Below are 20,581 nucleotides of genomic sequence, written 5' to 3'. Positions count from 1 at the left end.
CAGTACTGACATTTTACACTAATCCAAAAAAATCGGAGTTACAATATTATTATTCTAAAAGATACATTTAAATACAAACTACAAATATCAGAGGAGCAATGCAGCTCATTAAACTAATTCCATGTAGGCACAGAGTAAATATTCATGAAAGAAAATTGAATCGTACGTTTGTAGTATTTCTGAACACCAGAAGTGAATTTCAGCTACTGACAGTTGCAAATTTTCCATTATCCTCAGTAAGATTTTTATGCATTTACAGAATTTTGAAGGCACAAGAAATAATAAAAATTTCAGTGGGTAATTAAAACCTAGAGGTTGTCTTCCTCACGACTTGTTATTCAAAACAGCCTGCATCCTATACAGTGCACTCCACACTGCACTCCAAGATGACCCAAGGGCAGAAACCAGTGATGAAGTTCCACAGCAAGCACAGAAATCTACTCCATCCCCTCTTCAATTTCAGGACTTCTTCATTTCAGAACTCTTTGAATGATACGATACAAGAAAGACGGGACATGCAAAGCCTGTGCTTTTACTGCTGTGCAGGAAAAGCAGGATGAGCTGATTGTTTAGGGCCTGGGAGAAGCTCACCAAAGTCAACACAACCCTTTCTATTGATCTCAGTGGCTTTTACACCAGGCCCAAAACCAGACCAATAAAAGCATCTAAATGAGTGATTGTGGCTCGGTACTGGCACACCCACCCCGTTTCACCGACTGGTACTTGTTGGTGATTTGGCAAACGTGCTCGTACACGACACAGTAGGAAATACAACATTTGGAAATAGCACTTTGGCAGACAAAACCACTTGCCTGGTGTTAGACAGGTACAACTATTAAGAGCTGGCTGCTTATTCCAGCCAGTGAAATGCTGTTGCAAATGAAAGATGAAGCACTGCATGAAGCCATGCTAAAATGGATAGAAGGATGGTTACTTACCAACGGGGCGAGCTGTTGACATTACAATGGTGTAGTGAGAACATAAAAAGGAAATTAAAAAAAGAAAAGAATATCTGTCAGAATGCATGACGTGTAATGTTACTTTCCACTATGGATACAACCATGATTGCTAACCCCTCAAATGGCAGCCTAAGTCAGATGTTCACTGCTGTTATTGTGCCACTATCATCCCATTTACTTGAGCATAGCATCTGAACAAGCTGACTGGAACCATTCTCTGAGAAACATTTTTATTATCTTCGCATGCCATCATCAAGTATCATTGTTAATGCCTGATAAAAGAAAAATTGCATTGCATTAGCACAAACTTTTAGATCCCAATGAACACATCAATTTAAGTCTCACACTGCCTAATGTCATGGAAGGCATTTGCTTTCTGAGTCAAATACCAAATGAATTTTAAGCATGATCAGTCAGTACAGCAGTAAGGGCTACAGAAAGCCCAGGACAGTTTTTCTCATTCAATAATGGGCATGAAAGCTTACAACACAGTGCTTTTTCATCACTGACAGTGCTGATGAAAATATAACAAATGGGCTGAAATAGCCACAGGGACTTCAAACCAGAACCTCCCAAATCACTGCTTAGGTAACTTCTACTTCCTAAAAAAATTGCTGTTAAATGATTGACAGGTTAATACTGTTTCAGACTGATACAGAGATTGAAAGTTGCCGCTGCAACAAGTGATTTCTTCGTTATAGAACAGTCCTTCATTATACTTGTGCAGGGGAAGAGAGCTGTCAGTCCCTCTGCTAATAAAATACAGACATCTCTTTCAGAAGAGCTGAAAATTTGGACATAAAATTGACTCCAGGTTGCATCTGTGTAGGCAAAGTTTCCCTTATTTTATCAGCAGCAATAATTACACATTTCTGAGCAATGGCACCTTTTTTTTTATTTAAGAAGATTACCAGCCCTGTGTGCTTATGGGCAGGCTAGGGTCAAATGTAAGACATGCAAATTCAGAGGTAACAGAGCTTGCGAGGGCCTTCTTAGTTCTCAACCTTTCCATGGCTCTGTCCCCATTTCATTTAACTATGTCTAGTCTGCTGCCATTCTCACCCATCATCTGTTGGAGCACTTTTTGGCTTCCAGTATTATGGACATATTCCTTCTTCTGCAGAAAGATGAGGTGTAAGAGTGATATGCATCTTTCCAAGAGAGAACATGGAGTCTGAGCCACAACTCTGATTCTGCTGTTGTTTGTGACAGTTTAATGCTATTTTCCTGACTGCATCCCCATCCTCTCTGGTTTAGGAAGATGGAGCTGTGAATGAGGGAGCTAAGGATTACATGGTTGTTTGTCAGGTGTGCAGATGGAACTACATGACACCTGCAAGGTCCAAGACAAACTCAAAGTAAATTCTGCAATGCTAAGTGGTTTTGCTCCTTTACATGACATGGTAAAACCAGTGTCAGACAACACTGCTAATTAAGAATTCAGAATTAAAGTTTTCTTTAATTAAGAAGTCCATTGTTCATCATCCCTTTAAAGTCAATGGGAGATTTCCCAATCTTATGTTTTCACAAAACTCTGAGTAATAGCTTTGTTACTCTGAATTTTTTCGTTTTTCTCATTTTCTGTCATACCCTGAACATGTAGTATGTTCCTAATATCATGGTTTCCTTTGTATTGAATAAACATTATGTATTTGACTGTAAATGACAAACCCAGTGGGAAAAATACACAAGATAATGAAAACATGCTTTTACTGAGGGAAAAATTGATTAAATTACACATTTCCTTGAGTTTTTTTCCCTTTAATTTCACTGGGTTCAAGTTCCAGTGATTTCAAAGGATTTTTTTGCTGGGTTCTAGCTATTGTTTACATGAAAAGTCAAGGTAGCATATCCAAAAGGCTTGTTCCAGTAATGTGCACAGTGGATACAGTTCTAGGAGTGTTTAAAGGTCAGGGAATTGGTTACCAGAATTACTGTGCACTCTGATTCTGCCTGTGACAAAGGAACAGAGTGAGATTGTTTCTGGGAGTTGGCAGTGGTGACTCATTTTCCCATATTACAAAAGGGAAGAACAATCTCTTACACACCTATTTCTTCAACTTAAAATGGGAAGAGCCGTATTGTCACTTACAGTCTAAAGTGATGACTGAGGTAATACTTCAACAGATTATCACAATGCTGTCTTTTCTTTGTTACATCTCTCCCCCTACAAAGACACAGTGGCTTTTTTTTTTTTTCCCTTTGAATTCAGCAAATTAAACTGAACTGTGTCCATGCATTAAAAGGATGGAAATGGAAGCTGGCCTCTTGGGTCAGTTGACCCCAGTTCTAATAAAGCAATCCATTGAGACTTTGAACATTTGATTTAATGTGTATGAAAAGAGGAGGACAGATAAAGCTAAAAATGTTTTTATTAACCTTTCACAGCTCTACTGAAAACCGTCAGCATGCACCACTAAACTGTGAAATAGTGTCTGCCTGATATCCATTGTGCCAAATTGCTGCTTATCTTTTGGAATGAAGTAATAACTATTATATTCTATTTACTCAAACAGAAATATTAGCTTACAAACTTTTTCTCTCCCTATAATATTTAGCATGTCTATATGTACTGTCACGAAAGATATTTTGGCAACTCATTATTCCACTAGCCATAAAACCTCCTTACCAAATCAAAGAGCAGCACATAAACAGTGAGTGAATACTAGAGACCACAAATATTTTAGGAGAGAACAGTAGGTCTTTACCTTGTAATACTTATAAAATTTAATTAGGATTTTCTCTTTCCTTTGGCTGTGGTTTATTTTTTGGATAAAGGGTAGTGGTAGACAGCTTAATTATGGCAGAGCTAATCCCATAATAATATTATCTGTATTATGTTTGTCATTAATAAATATAGTTACTCTACTCATACTTCTTAGAGAAAGAAACGTGACTAATAGCCTGAGCTGATGGCTCACATATTCATGTCTATGCCCAAGGTTATGTAGTGCTTGCTTATGCATATATGCATCTGCTCTTCAATAAAAACACATTGGAGCAGGACTTTAACTGCATGGGGATCTTATCCCACTGAAATCAATTAAAATTTTGCATGAGATATCAACAGGACCAGGATTTCACCCACGCTGTAAATCAGTGGGTGAAATCCCCATGGCAAAGGGTGTGTGGGACCCAAAGAAGAGCAGGGAGGGATGGGGTCCATCCCATCAGAAAGCAATTATCCGTGTAGGACACGGGCCCTGCCTCTGCAGGAGCACTCACCTCGCACGGTGAGCGTAGCAGAGGCTTCCACTTTCCCAACTCGATTCTCGGCGATGCAGGTGTAGGTTCCTTCATCCGTGCTCATGGCTTTCTTAATGCGCAGGGTGTAGTCGTCTTTGATGTCATACCTGCGTCACAGCAAAAGAGTGAAATCTCTTTTTGTGGGTGAAATCTCTTTTGTGGGTAACGGACAGAAGCTATCACCTGGAAAACACCAGTCTGAATCTATTTTGGAGCCAACTTTGGAAGATAAATTATTATCCAGCATTAGATAATTCCATGAAGCATTAATCTCCGTGACATTTTTATTGCACTCTGCATTAGTTAGAAACTTTACATAAAATTAGTATTGCTATGTTCAGTATTAGGGCTTTATTAATAATATCACTCACTTTGTCCTTGATCTAGAGCAGTAACATAAAATTAAGGTATCAGACATCAGTTATCAATACATGACAGGTCAGGTTTATCGTGCCTTTAACTGCGTGAGCTACACGTTTTACCTTTTGCTGATCTGGAAATTTCCTTTTATATACAGCTTTCCCCTACAGCAGCAATCCCTTAGGGAACGGTAAGCATGTTGGTAGGGTCTCATACTACCCAATTGCAAACAATAAAAAATATACTCAGGCTCTGGAAGGCGACATTTATTGAAGAGGCACATTAAAGCAGATTTATCAATTTCACAGAAATACAACAAAACAATTCAATAAGGGTGGACAATGACATCTTCTCTTTCTTAAAAGAAATTAGAAACAATTCAGTTGTGTTTTGTCCATTTCTTTGTTTCTACTGTTGAAAAAATTCTAAAACTTTAAGTTTTACACATGAGGATGCATAAAACTAACTTAATGCAACATACTCCACCCAATATGTAGTGAACACTTATTCTCAAGGCATTTAGACTGATTATACCCAGAAAAATATTTTCAGCTAAATTGTTATTATCCTGCAGAAGTCATGCTTAACAAATTTTTTAGGCTCTGATCCAAAGCTCATTAAAGTCAGCAGGAGACTTCACGTTGTATAAAATATCTTTGGTTGCCAAATCAGGAAAACCCTGGTTATCAGCATAGATACTTTACCCTTTAAATATTATTTTGTCAAATTATTTTCAACAACATCTCTTCTTGATATGATACATTAAGACACCTTGAATCTAGACTTGGCTTCAGATTCACATGTATCAATGAAATAAGAACACTAAACTAAAGACGGATCTAGACTTCAGGAAGTGTCAATACTATTTCTCACTGTATACACAGTCATGACATAATTTTAGAAGGACTCATTTACTTTCTTTTTGTTATGCAGGAAAGGCCTTATAGACTTATACAGGAAACACATTGAAATCATATGGAAAAGCACCTTTAAATGTCTGGATGAATAAGGACACAATGCAACAAGTCAGAGGAATGTTGTCAGGCTCTATGAGCATTTTTACATCCTTTGGGAACGTGAAACATAACGTTTTTGTGTACATAACATCTATTGCTATTGGTTCCTTTAGTATAGGTTTGTAGAGAGAGCACCATGTGCTAACCGACTTCAAAGCATCTTAACTCAAAGATCCCATATGGTGAAACATTTAAATTTCTATTAGGTCTGACTAAAGCTCACAACGTCAATTAGAGCATTCCTAGCAATTCCAAGAACAAAGAGCAGTCAAGAAATCTTTTCACACTCACCACAATACAACTTCTTTCTATATTCAGTAGGTCCATTCTATTAATTAGCAAGAAATAATTTAATAAAGATGAATTTGAGGTTAACCATTCTGTTAGAGTTAACATAAACACATATAATTCCCATTTCCTTGGGAGTTACATTTAACTGTATGTATATGCAGTACCTCAGATTTAACTGATTAATAGGAGATATGCCAAGGGGAAGAATAAGTAAATAGATGTCATGGCAAACTTTAGAAACTTGTAAGGATAATTTTTTTGCCAGCATAGTGCCATTGGTAGTGGTGAGGGGGCATGTAGTTATGATGTTAGAGAACTTAATATGCACCTTCTGGAGAGCTACACATCTATTACAACTACATTCAACAGCCACATGCAGCTAAAGAACATTTCCTCTAGACTGCTCACAAATTATGTCATTTTGCATGCTGTGCTGCATTAGTCAATGGCAAATAAAAATCACTGTTTTCATAAGACAGAAAGGGCAAATTGCCCCCCTTAAAAATCTCAAGAATATGACAACATTATCCTACAACGATGGAGCAGTTATTTGTCTTTGGTGATTGCAGAGTTGCAGACGAGAGCGAATGCTTATTTTCTTGACATGAGGCCAGCTCTAGGAGACTGAAAATATAAATTTGTATTCAGCTCCTGTATGATGATGAAACTAAGATCAGTTGTAATATAAATAAGACTTGGACATCAGAATCAGGGCTATAAAGCTGGGCAACAATTAGCCATCTATGTAATTGATTTTTTTTTTTTTTTCTTAATACAACAGATAACATCCCTGTGATTCACTTAATGCTGCCGAGAGCAAAACAGCCAGGCAGCAGGACTGTATCTGAGAGAGGGGCTGCCTGAACTAGGATGCAGGCAGGCTGGGACAGGGAGCTCCAGCATGCTGTGGGCTGCAGCTGACTCACTCTGCTTCCTGTCACGGATGTGCTGGTGCCGGCATGCCAGCCAGCTGCCTCCGAGGCTCCGGCAGCCTTTATCCCTGCACCTGCCAATTGTGCACACTGTGCCAAGGCTGCTGGGCGGAGGAGCCAGCTGCATGGCATGCCAGGACGCAGGGTGGTGGCTACAGCCATCATCTCCCACTTGGGTCACCAAACAGAGGGTGGCGTAAACATGTCACTGTCATGGTCCAGTTACCAATTACTTCAAGGACAGGTTCATCTCTACCAGTCTGCTTCTCCAACAGGCCATACTTTTGGACCACCCTGACGGAACATTGCCATCTAGCAATTAGATTCATACGTGGATGGACCCGTGGGGTGTTAGACCCATCTGCTGTCCTGCAGTAGTGATATGCCGCCCATCAGTCATCTGTTCCACTAGCACTGTCCCCAGAAGTCACCACAGTTCAGTGAAGAGCTTTGGCAGATGAAGCAGACAGAAAGGAGAAAGGAGGGAAACTGGCTTTTAGCCTGACCCTCAGCAGCACAAACAAAATAACAAGGTGTAGAGACTGAACATCTTTTGAATTTCTCAAGCATCAACCTGCTCAGCCTTGAACAATGCGTTGTCTCCTCTCTGTCCTACAGCCTCAAATCCCCATAGCAAGAGGTTTTCACCTCCTTTTCTGTGGAAGTTCACTCTCATCTGGATTAGTGCTTCTGAACACTTGGGAATGAGGATCAGGGTCCTCTCTGCTAATACCAATCACAGAGAGTGTTTACCAGGCTCCTGGATTGACAATGGAATGGCAGAAAACCAAGGTGCAGTGGTTAAATTGCTCTTTAATGTTGCCAGTACATGAAGAAGGCCATGCCTTCAAAATATGTGCAGTGTCAAGAAACAACTTGTGACATATTGCCCAAATATTGCTGACTCCTAGCCAATTAATGCAGCATTGAGCTAAAACCACAGGGCGTCAGACATCAGTTTCATGTGTTTATGGACATCTAATTGATTTTAAGTATTTCTCTTTGTTAAACATTCAGAGCTGCTTAACCTTTCAGTTCAGCTTAGACTTCAGCCATCAGACTGAGCTGGGAGAGGTCTTTTAAACAGTCTGTCAGTCTGTGCCAGATACAAACCAGCCACTTTTGGGCACCACGTTACATAATTTCTGTTCTGCAAGTAATAGAGCCAGTCTGCCTTTAATTAAGCGAAGAGGAAGCGGCTGGCAGGGGACTGGCAAGGAAAAAAGAAAGAGAGAAACAAGAGGCACATGAGAAAACACTGCTGGTGAGGAAATTCTAATAGAAATTGGGTGATTTTGAGTGAAATCTGGCAGTCTCTGGCACATATGAATGCATTCATTGTTGCTAGTTCTGATTAATGACAGTTGTACAATAGTGTGCTGACAGTCACTGCCATACAGACACAATTTTTTTTTGATATGAAACACTGCTGAAAATGCAACCCAATCAGATTTGGCCCCTGAACAACATGTGCTATCATCACTGTACTGTGAATTGAGATTGATTGGTAACCAGCTGTGACAAAGTGGGAAAAAGAGCCTTGTCTTTTTCAAGAAAAGAAAAGAAGAAAAATAAAAAACTGAATTGTGTCAAAACCATTACCATCTGCTCAGCCAAATAGCAAATAAAACAAAACACATTAACTATTTTTAAGTATCACAAATTAATGTACTGAGGTTGAATTCATGTGTTAACTTAAGCATCTAAGAATAAACTTGAATTGAACTGGTTTTGTCACAGTTGGAATTTTTTCCCCACATTTGGAAGTGTATCTGTTCATACTCAGCCATCAATCTTCCTCATGATTATCAAATAATAAAATAGAGACAGAAAAAGTTACTGAAGTTTGAGATATTTAACAAAAATATTTGGGTTTTTTTGCATTTGATATAAATTTTCCACAGTGCTTCACACACTGGTTTTCACATTTTCAAAAATGTGCATGCAGCTATGCATAAAAAAAAATGCACCTCTTTTGTTTTTAACATGCACAGATAGCAAAAATGTATCAGCAGCTGGAGTAATTTCATTCCTAAATATCCAAGCTTAACTGGCAATACAAGGATTGCGGTGTACTTAGTGCTTTAGTGGTGTACTTTAAACTTCACAGAATGCTCTGCTGAACTCAAGAAACCCAACTCAAAAAGTCTTATTTCTTGCTAAAGGGATATTGCAAGAGGAAAAAATCACATCTAAACTGTTACAGACTGTTAAAAAAATTGCATTAATTTTTATCCAGGTATATATTTTAATCTAAAACATTCTTGTAAATAAAACATATTAAATAATAAATTGGAATCTTTGTAAGTACACATTGCAGGCTTGCCTTTTTTTTTTTTAAGAGATGGCACAAAAATGACTTTGCTGTATTTTCTTTTGCCTGTTTGCCAAACTATTTTGCAGAACATGCACAAAGCTTCAAGATTGCTCACAACATCGATGATTAGGGAGCCCAAATAGAGAGATGCTACTGGCCAAAACCAGGGTAAACAGGAGGTAGTTAAGGAGGCTTAAGCTTCTGTCTCCAGTTTGGTTTTGTGGTGCTGGCACTTCAGCTCCCAGCACAGTGCCACAGCTTTTCACTGGCTCCTGCATCCCTGTGCCAGATGGAGGGAGCCAGAGGGAAGGTGCAGTGAGATGGGAAGTGTGAGCTGTTACCTGCTTCAGGCTTGTGTGATCCAGCAGCAGAAGGGAGAGCCTCCATGCCCACTGGCAATGCATATCTGACACAAGCTGAGTTATTTTCACTTCTATCCCATGAAAGAAGAAAGCCCAAATGTATATGGGTGACAGCTTTCTGGGGAAAGATGTAGGAGTGTCACGTTTTCTTTCTCTAGCAAAACCTGAATCAGTGACAGTTATGGATATATTTGTGTGCACTGGTCTCAAATTACTCTGTTGTGCCTCTGAAATCAAAAGCTGCTTTTTGCTGGGTGACTCTAAGACACTGCTTACAGCCATGATAAACTGAGCTACCAGGGAGCTAGCTCCAAGGTGCTGACAGGATGGCTACTCCTCACATCTACATGTCCAGATACCCATTTATTTTTTAGCTCTGCCATTCATGCCAGAGAAAGGTAGAAGACAATGTTATATTACTTTGAATTTCTTTGTGTGATGCATGTTTGTGAGCTGTCATATAAAAGAGGAAAAGAGCTGTGTGACACAGGCTGCTGTTCACTATTGTGATTTTTCTTCAATTATGCTGACTGAGGTTCTGCTTTAGTCCAAAACCTCTTATGGGTTGTGATCAGCAGATTATTTCTATCTGATAGAGTAGTCACACTCAATTGCAATAATATAAAACAGAAACCCACACTGCACTGTGTTTTAAAGCAACACATTCAATAAAATGGTCTAAGTCTCATAAAATATATGTACAGCTGTTACAGTTACTGGGCCAACATTGGGAAACCATACCTTTTTCCAAGGAAGAAGTGTTTTCCAAATTATCTGGAAGCATTACACTCCACAGCACTGCTCTTACATGCAAACAGACAGGTGTGACTGCACATAAAAATGCATAGTCTCTTACAGAATCAGGAGCCATGTGCTCAGAAGAGAACCAAGAAAACAAAATGAGACTGGGTTTTGATTCTCTTTGAAATAATTTGGAAACAAACAACAGTTAAGAACAAAACATATGTCTGGAAATCAGTGATTCAGTAAATCCTATCTAAACTTATGCAGAGATCCTTTACATCTCTGTTTGCACATGGAAGTGTACTCATAGGGAATTACCACATGATAATTACTCAAAATGGGCTTCTAATTTGATTTTAGTTCCAGACAAAGCTCCAAATTTCAGAAACTGGAGCTTTGGTGGAAGTGTGATCTAAGAGACCTTGTCATCACTTGGCATGGAGACCTATCCTCCCATCACCAGGAGTAGTCCTTTTCCTCACAGATGAGACACATTTGTCAGGCAGATTTATATTATTAATGCCTATGTCATATATTCATCCCTCAGAAAAGTACCCTTGATGCTCAGAGTTATCTGGTTTTGTCCATTTCAGCTTTTGAAAAAATGAAATGTTACTATATGGACTGGAACAAAGTAAGAAGATTTGAGACCAGACTGGCAGCATGCACCCACTAAACTTGGCTTGATGCATTTTTTTAACATGAACACACAGATCATGAGTAGTTTGAGATAAACTAAATTTGCGTTTGCCTGTTTATTATTATTTGCCTAAAGCACATGAGAGATTACTATAAACTTGTCAGAGAAATGAAATATTTCCTAATCTGTATTTTGAATCAGTAACCAACCTTGAAGTGGCAATTAAAGATGAAGTCATGTTAATGTTGTAATGAAAAGTGCCTTCAATTGAGCCAGAAGTCATATTCTTAAAAAGTACATTTTGCTAGTTAAGCAATTATCAACATAGAACTTACTGATAGGAACTTGAAATAATTTTTAGGCTTAAAACTTTACCATTAAAGTGTTTTCACTGACATTGTAGGTTAATTTGTTTTTAACTCAGATGACAAGTTTTGTATCCCATGAAGAGATGGAATGTGTTAAAGGAGAAGAAATCCCTGCAGGCCAGATATTCCAGTAGCATCAGTGGTTAGAGCTCTTGAATCTTACTCCCACTTGAATATAACTAAGAGCTTCCTCCTCCCTGTTTTCCTGAGGCCTTCATGGAAAAAAACATGCAGAGTTAGTGATCTTTGATTTTTAATTCTATGATTTTAATGGTTAATAAACTGATAATAGAAAGAAGACTACCTTAATATTTATAAAATTTATAAATACGGTATACAAACCATGTGATTACTAAGCTTTTATGTAGTCACTTTGCTTTTTTTGACACTAAAGAAATATTCAAGCACTAGTAGAAGTATTTTGAATGAAATTCTACATAAAATTTCACTGTGTCCTCTTCCTGCAAGACTATTTTTTACTGCAGCCTTCTGTGAGTGGAAAATTCAGATAAACCCATGTTTGAGGCTACTCCAACTGGCATTAAATTTTGTTTCTGAACTCTTCTAGTGACTTCATTAATGCTCTGAAATTTAACTATTTTAGGCTGCAGAATAAGAAAGAATAAAAAGAAATAACAACATTCTTCTGTGACAATACTGTTTCTAGTGCACTGTCAGTGATCACTTCATAGATCACCAATAGTTCACACAGCATAAAGAGAAAACATGCAGGCAGGAGTGCTAGTTGACACAATTCCTTTATGGCTGCTGTCCATGGAGTTGTAAAGCTATTTTTCCAACCTTGACCCTTATGTAAGCAACTGGAGAGTATTTTCATGAATCTGCAAACAGACTGGCTGAAACAATAGCTCTTCTTCAGCTCTGTGGTGAGAACTGACACTTAACATGAAGCCAATTTAAATGTCAACGTTATTAACTGTTTCTCTGCTGATCAGTCTAGCAGAGCCCCGCATCTACCACTTTTGCTCACAGCATTTAATACTTCAGACAAATGGAATGGCAGGCAACTCCTGGGTTAGACTATAAACCCCTGGGGTAACTGTGGGATGATGCAATTATAGGACTTTACTCAATGTCAAGTTTTGAGGGGTTTAAAACGTAAAAAAAATGCTGTCATTTAGACATTCACTTGGGCATGTACTCCTCATACAACTGTAAGGAATACATTTCCACTTGCAGAGTAGGAAGGGTTCAGTGACAGGCAAAATAGCAATCAGAGAAAAGGGATACTCAACCAAAAGTGCTACAGGAGGGGGCAGCCCACCATCACTGGGGTACGTCATCTTGATGTTACATATACAAAAATTAACCAACCCCTGCATCCATTTTACCTCTCATCACTTCTCTATCTCTGAATGGTATCTCTGATTTTACAGAAGTTTCTTCAAATGGTTCAATATAACAGCTGAAAAGATGCTTAAGCTGCACTTGGCTGAGATCTGCCAGTGCTCACTTGTGCCCCACAGACTCTGCAAGCTACAGAGCAGCTCTCTCTGTGCCAGACATCTACAACAACATCCTCTGCAAACCACCTCTCCTGCCTCCAGATGTATGTAAGGATACAAATGCCATACTAAACCTCTTTCTTTCACTGTCTCTTTTTGACAAGCTATTAAGAACATCCAATCTTGCTCCTCATAAAGGGACTAATCTCTCCTTAATGCTTTAGCTTAAGGAAAAAAAGATGAGCATGCAAATCATACAGGATCTAACCAGAGATGACAAATAGTACATGTGATATAGCTAATATGAAAAACATCCTTTTCCCCCGACCCTTCATTTAAAACTGCTAATTGTTATTAATTGCAATAGAAATTTGCTGATGTAACCAAAGATTATATTCATTACACTACTAAAACACACTCTTTATTCTAATTAATTTTCAATACACATTAGACTGCATTTTGTTACAATCTGCACAGATATTAACTCAAAGAAAGCACACAGTGCTGTAGTGTTATTAACTCATATTTCATTGAAAGGTCATTCTCCCCTTGGTTGTATCTAGAGGGGGCTGGAGTTAAATACCTCAATATCCTATCCACAGAATATAAATGAAATTATGGAGCACTACTGTTTATTCTTAAAAATTACTGTCTCTCTTGCTTACAGAGCCTTATCTTATGGTCAGGATGTGGTGGGTATATGCAAGGTGCCCACTAAATCTCTCATGAGAGAGCAACAGCTCTGCAGACATCAAGGTCAGTGAAGAAGGAGGGGAGGAGGAACTCCAGGCACAGAAGCAAACTCCTCTCCCTGAGGAAGAAGTAGTGGCAAAGACGAGGTGTGTTGAACTGATCACAAGCCCCTTTCCCTGCCAAGGAAAAAAGTGGGGGGAGAGTGTTTTTAAGATTTGGTCCTATTTCTCATTATCCTTTTCTGATTAGACTGACAATAAATTGAACTCATTTTTTTCCAGGTTGAGTCTGTTTTGCCCATGACACTAACTGATGAGTGATCTCTCCCCATTCTTATCTTGAACCATAAGCCTTTCATTATATTTTCTGCCCCCTGTCCAGCTGGGAAGGAAAAACAGAAAGGCTTTGGGGCACACTTAACATTCAGCCAGGGTTAATCCATCACAATGGAGAAATAAAAATGCAAAACTTCTCAGGCTATCAGGCTCTTTTTGGATCTCCTCTTAAAAAATCCAGCTTTTCTTAATTCATTAGGTTTGCTGTCAGTTGTGTTTAAATCCATTTCAAAGATTTGCATCTGGAAGACAGTGAGATATTTTAAAAATGTCGTGTTATGTGCCTAGTTTTGGACTCACAAGAAGCCATGGAGGAAAGCAGAGAAATTATAGGTGTGCTTTTTCATTAAGCTCCAGCAGAAGTGTGACAGACAGCATTTCTGCCCAGACTATGCATATGCATTAAAAAAAGCAGCCAGTTTTAAAAACACAGCAAAACTAACACCTACAAAGGCTTGTGCTGTTGCAGCTAACACACATCTTAGAATACATTAACTCTGTGCTTTAAGAATACTTATTCCCAAATAATTTTTAATGAACATTCCTAATATCCAGCAAATTAGAAACCTTACTGTGCTGTTCATGATTTTCACTGCTGCGTGTTACTGCTTGGTTTCATTTAATAACCCACAATCTCTTAGCAATATACCTTGTGTAAACTACACACCACTTTCCTTCTGAAGCATCACTCTTGGTTTTTCTGCCCACACTCCCACTGTGTGGGTGGCACATTAAAAAAAATACCTCTCCCTGTTGGTGCACTTGCCACTTTTCATCTTTAGTACAATATCCATCTAATCAGACAGTGCCTGTAAATGCAACTTAAAAGAGCAGGTTGTAATTTCATTAAAGATGTATTTTCTGAGCTAAAACAGCTGTTCTGGGATGGAATGCAAAAAAAGGCCTAAGTGATTGCTACTCAGTCATTTTTAAGGCAACTGAAAAATACATTTGCTGAGCTAACCTCACTCTGCCGAAGAACTGGCACTGCTAACTTCTTCTGTATAAAAGGTTTAAACAGTTATTATAGTGTGTCATAAATTTTGACTTGTAATTGAAAATCTCTTCACTTCCTTTAAAAAAAAAAAAAGTACTTATTACTTGCTATATAATTACAGACCATGCAGCTGCTCTCCTTGGCTTCGCTAGAAAATTTGAAGACATGAAACACTGTACAATCCTTATTCAAATGTTATTAAATTGCTAGTCATAGATCTGCCACTCTCATACTGTAGGCTCGCAAATAATGTCATTTTCTTCCTGTTACCAGGACTAAAATGTAGATGAATGAAAAGTTGATCCAGGCCATATTGAGTTCCCTACCACACAGGAGACCATCAGCTCCTTGGCAGTAAAGTATAAGCTCTATTTTTGCTGGGCAGACATCAAAGGGAAAGATACCTGAACATGTAGCTGGAAAAAAATTTCAATGCATAAAGACAAATTTTATTTAATTTTCAGTAGGTCTTAATCATTATGCATAGCCACAATTGTCTGAGTCACTTTGACACAATCCTTGTGCCATTTCCTTGTGTCACTTATAATGAGAAAAAACTCTATTCATGGAATAGTGAACCTCATACTGCAGCCAAAGGCATAGGACTGGTGACCCCACAACATCCTGTTCACCTCCAGTAGTTTGACATGAGTCATACTTCATTAACTATTCCCCACCCTTTGTGTACTGTGGAGCCTGTGGTGTGAGGCTGAATTTTTAGAGCAATTAAAATAAAATATACAACATGTGCCTTTGATTCACAATGCATTTCAGTCTTGGGTCACTGATTTGAAGTGGACAGCTTCTGGGAAAAGGCTTTACATACCCTAGACTTCACACTGGATTTGGATTCTCCCTGTTGGTGCAGTATCAACATTTAGATCAACAAGATATTAATTTGCTGGGACCAATTTAGGCTCTAACAAGAATTTTAAGCATTGAAGAACGTAAATAATTCCTTATCACAATGGTGCAAAAGAACTATGAAAACAGTTATCATACATTACTCACACTATTGTTTTCACCTAGTATTTATTATTTGTTTAATTCCTGCCCAGTCATACACAGAGGAGCTCCATAACATATATCATAGTCTGAAATATCAAGTCAGGTCTACAGGATGTTGGATAAGTGACTTCCTTTGACCACTAGTGAGACCAATGTTTCCCAGGCATTTTAAAAACTGCTACTCAAAGAGCCACTTTAAGGTCTTAAATTCAAAATACAGACTTTCATAGTTGATTTAGATCATTGGTTCAAAACAACTTAAATTGGGAATGAAGTTTTGCACCATCAGAATAAACTGTTTATTCTCAGATTTGAAGCATAGTTATTTATATACTCCTGAGCAATTACACAGACAATTTGACAAATAGCCAAATTATTTTTTTATAAAGAGTCATGTTTTCAAACATAGTAATTTCTTTAGAAGTTGGGGTTTTTTTCTCATTTAATCCAATTGCAACTGGAGATGCTTAGAGTCCATCTGGGACCTTTATAATTAGGGCTTTAACAGCCTGAAATTATTTTCCAATTACTACTCAACACACCACTCGGTGTAGCAATACTGTTCACATTTGTCACCAGAATCACTGGCATTACTTTTCTCTTTGCTTTCTCATGAGTCACTAAAAAAACTAAAACAAGGTAAGGTAGAAAAATAGACTAGGATTTCTGAAAGACTATGGATCCACTGTCACTGATTCTGGCACTCACCAGAAGCAAATTACAGAAACAAAGTGCATACAAAAATTCAGTTTGTTCCACTTCGTTGTCTCTGAACTAGACACTTTTGAAAGCTGAATCAACAACAGACACATTTAAAAATCTGCTGTAATTGTTGAAACAGGTACCTACTGTAATTGTCTTGCAATTTAGAGATGAAGCCAAAATGAAATTGAAAAAATGAAAACAGACAGATGTGCAAAGAACATTGTTAGCTATAGAAACAGGAAATTTATATTGAAAGTTATAAGAGAAATAGCTCAGAGATCTGCTCAGAAGTCTTTATGCATGTGGGAAGAATAACAAAGGGAAAACCTTTAGGGCTTTATATATCACTGTAGATGTTAAAATGCTTAAAATACAGGAGCTTAGTTTGTCTTTTACCTCAAAAAATCCCTCAGTTTCAACAATGAGGAATCATTTTGACTTTCTTTCCTAATTTATAAAATTTTGATATCATAATTTTCTCATCCATCCATTCATTCAGACTATACCTGGGCAATTTTCTTTGCTGGTATTAAAAAAATCCAGAAAAATTAAGCACCATGCACCATGGTTTGGAAGTGTTCACTTTTTGGACAGTGAAGATATGCTCATGTATCTTGCTATATAAATGAAAAATTATAGAATATAAAGTATACAATGCTAATTATCAGAGGCATTTGCCTCCAAAGTGCAGATGTTGGAGAAAAAGAAAGGATACAGGCATTAAAAAATGTCTAATAGAAGTGCAATCTAAGCAAAGACACTGTGGGCTCATCATCTATTACTTCTGCTTATGAGACCTAGAAGCAGACATGATTTAAAACAACAGAGGTAGCACAAAAGCAAGAATAAATCACAGAAACACAATGTATTTACTGTGGACTACTTTACAACACATAGTTGTAGCAAGCAAAGAGAAAAATCCATCCTGACATCCAAAGGTCTTTTGAAAATAATATTTTGCGTATTACATTTACACACATCTGTCATTATAATAAGCAAAACAGCTATGTCACTTTAATTTTTTTTTTATTTGCCAGAAAATGATTTTTTTTTAAGTATATATATATATATATATATATATATATATAGACACATAGACACATATGTATCTAACTTACATAGAAGTGTTTTTTCTAGATTATGTATTTTTCCATTACTATATTCAACTGATAGAAAATGTCAGCTACAGTGGGGGAAAAAAGAAAGAGGCACCATTCATGCCTACTGATGAAATTAAAACTGTGCAAAAATAAATCAGGACTCATACTGCCAGAAAGACTTGTTGGGTTGTGGAGACCTGGGTTCTAACTCCTGTTCCCAGAGCTATTTCCATGTTGAGATTTTTTAATGAAATAATGATTCAGCATCAAAATGAGGACCAAACACTGCTCTTTTAGTTGAAAGGAGCCAAACTAATTTAAAACCCTTTTGATGGAGAGATTCACTTCCCCTACTCACTAAAATTTTCTCCTCGTTTGTTCCAGACTAAATTAATCTTTCTTGAACACAGGTGGCCTGTTCCAGATTTCAATTCTGCTTTACATTTCTGCTAGTCTGGCTTTTTGTTTCCCCAAGAGGGAGGTTTCTCTCCAAGACTTAACAGACATGAACTGAGGAGCCAGCAAAGCCCACCATGCTCTGCTTGTAATTCACCTTGCCAGTGCAACAGAGCAACTTTCCTGCCAACTTTTCTCCCTCTTGGTATCAGCACATCATTCTGAAGGTTACTATCACCATTACAGTCCTAAAACATCTTTACTGTCTCCAATAAATTCACAGAATACCCATGGGCTCACAACACCTACACATCACTTTTCTTTCCTCCACAGGAATCCATTACCTGGACAATTCACCCAGGCTGGGCTTCCCTGCACAGCTGCCTCTGGAACAAGATTCGTAGTGCCAAAAGAGCAGCAATGAGGGAAGTAAATCTTGGACACAATGTCAACGAACAAACTCTTAGTAGCAGGGATGGATTCCAGCATTGTGCAACAAGTGAATGTGAATGTGGCTCTCACCTTCCTCTTGGTAAGTCTGCATCATCTTTCTTCCACCGGACTGTGGGTGTGGGATCCCCCTGCACCTGGCACCGGAAATCCACGGCCTCCTCCTCCAGCACCACTTGGTTAATCGGTCGCCTGAGAAACGTGGGCCGCTCTTGAAAGAGACATTAAAATTCCACAGTGAGTCAGAGGGCTGAAATGAACACTTTTTGACTTTTCAGCATCTTGTTGCTTACCCATCCATCAAACAGAAAGGAGGCTGAGCTCCACAAATTCAGACAAGTGGAACTGATGATGTGCATAAAGAGCTAGGAAGAGGGCTGCCAGGCTGGAGAGGCAAGGGCTGTCCCATCCCACTCTCCAGCAAGAAGAGGATGGGAAGGAGGACCAGAAGGCAGCCTGTGCCAGGACTGACCAGCCACCTGCTAGACAGCAGAGAGGCCTCCGAGGCCGTGCCCTTCCCTGGAAAAGCTGTGGCTCTGCAACGCTGCACAGACAGAGCCTGAGCTGGGAGCTCCAGCTGCAGCAATGTATGAGCTGCCCATGGAGCCAGCCTGCCTTTGGCAGTGATCAATACCTTGATGCTTCAGAGGAAAATTTAAGCTCTGTGTTATGCGCCTCAGGCAATTGTGAACTGTCGTGCACAGGACAGAGATTCTCTGATCCCCATCTCCAACTTCACCATGGAAAACCAAATTAAGGTCTGAATAATAACTTGTGTTTACCCTTGTTATGTTAGGCTGCACAGCTACAAATAGTATTAATCACCATAATGCTGTACAGGCCTGCTTAAAATCCAGATGCAGAGCCACAATCTGATCTCAGTTATACTGCCACAAAATCCAAGTACCGGTAATTTCATCTGAAAGGATGTCACTGGGGTTAGTTTCCAAATTGCCTTTGGAAGGCACAAATTTTGTTCTGTCCTCTCAGCCATACCACACTTTTATCGTCATAAGTTATTTATGTAAGTCAAACCATTATAAGGCTGGGTTTATATGAAACAGTATTTCCACTCAAGACATGGATTTATCATAAGGACATGTAAAACTGGCTACACACTATGTTTCATATTTCACTCTCAGCAAGTTAAGGGATATGATGTCACTTTAAAAAAATACTCAGAATTCACACAGATGCAAGCAATACCAGATTCTGACTCAGGAAATTTATCTTGATAACTACAGAGCTAATTTTACAGGTTTGTTATGCACAATTATTATATGCAAATAGTTTTTTTAAAAAGTTAAAAGAACATTATAAAGGTTGAAAAATAAAGCAGGCCACACTTACTGGCAGAATTAAGGCTGTTTGCATGTCTTTTAATCACTTCCCTTCTGTTTATGATGTCTTATTGACTGGTTGCAATTATATGATCACACACTATTTTTCCCCCAAACATCTCCAGATTGTTGGTATTCATTTAATGAGCAGGTGTTTAATACTTTGCTTTAGTTGTACTGTTTAGAGGGCAGCCTCCTGCCTTACTACTCAAAATGTACTTCAAAGACAGAATTATTAATTTCCTCATGACCTCTATTACACCTATCTTAATGCTTTATAATCACCTCACTTATTTTCATAGCTCCTCTCTGAGGTATGATAGAGATCTTAAAAGTATCTGCTAAATTTTGGTGTTCAAACTGAGCCACAAAACTGACAATTTTTTTTTTTTTTGAGGGGATGGGGAGGCGTTGGATGGAAATGAAGTTTTAATTTTGTGTGTTCAAAGCTCAGCTTCCATTAATTCAACTGCAGACAAAAAGTGTTCATCACTTTCACAAATCAGAGTATCAGTCAGAAAATGAGGAACACAAAACCACCTGTTAGTAATTATGTAAATGAGTGACAGCATCACACAGGAATTCCTTATTAGCAGGCAAACCTATTGGCAGGGGAAAACATACTTTGTCAGCAGAAGAATAGACATGCTCAAGAATCTATAGCACCTTTCCAGATGATAGAGATAAAAGCATGGCTAACGGGCAAAGATTCTTCTCCCCAAGCCATTGCTTTTGTCCTATTCCTATTCCTGCCCAGGATCTTCAGATTCCAGCAATGTTTGGGCAGGTAAAGTAATTTCCAGCCTCTCTGCTTATATTGAAATCTTTGTAATTTCCCATTTTAAGTCAGTGTACA

General features: G+C 38.4%; 1 protein-coding gene across 1 annotated transcript in view; it reads right to left on the bottom strand.

Moving 5' to 3' along the window:
• ROBO2 (roundabout guidance receptor 2) overlaps positions 1–20,581 on the bottom strand; it is a 434,311-nt gene that overhangs the window by 114,739 nt on the left and 298,991 nt on the right. Inside the window, exons 5-6 of the mRNA XM_053969447.1 lie at positions 18,458–18,596; positions 4,185–4,312 (exon numbers count right to left, since the gene is read on the bottom strand). Of these exons, the coding sequence (XP_053825422.1) occupies positions 4,185–4,312; positions 18,458–18,596 (267 nt within the window). The remainder of the gene's footprint in view (positions 1–4,184; positions 4,313–18,457; positions 18,597–20,581) is intronic.

This window comes from Vidua macroura, chromosome 2 (genome assembly GCF_024509145.1).
Source record: "Vidua macroura isolate BioBank_ID:100142 chromosome 2, ASM2450914v1, whole genome shotgun sequence".
Taxonomy (NCBI): Eukaryota; Metazoa; Chordata; class Aves; order Passeriformes; family Viduidae; genus Vidua; species Vidua macroura.
This window is presented reverse-complemented; position numbering and strand designations above follow the sequence as displayed.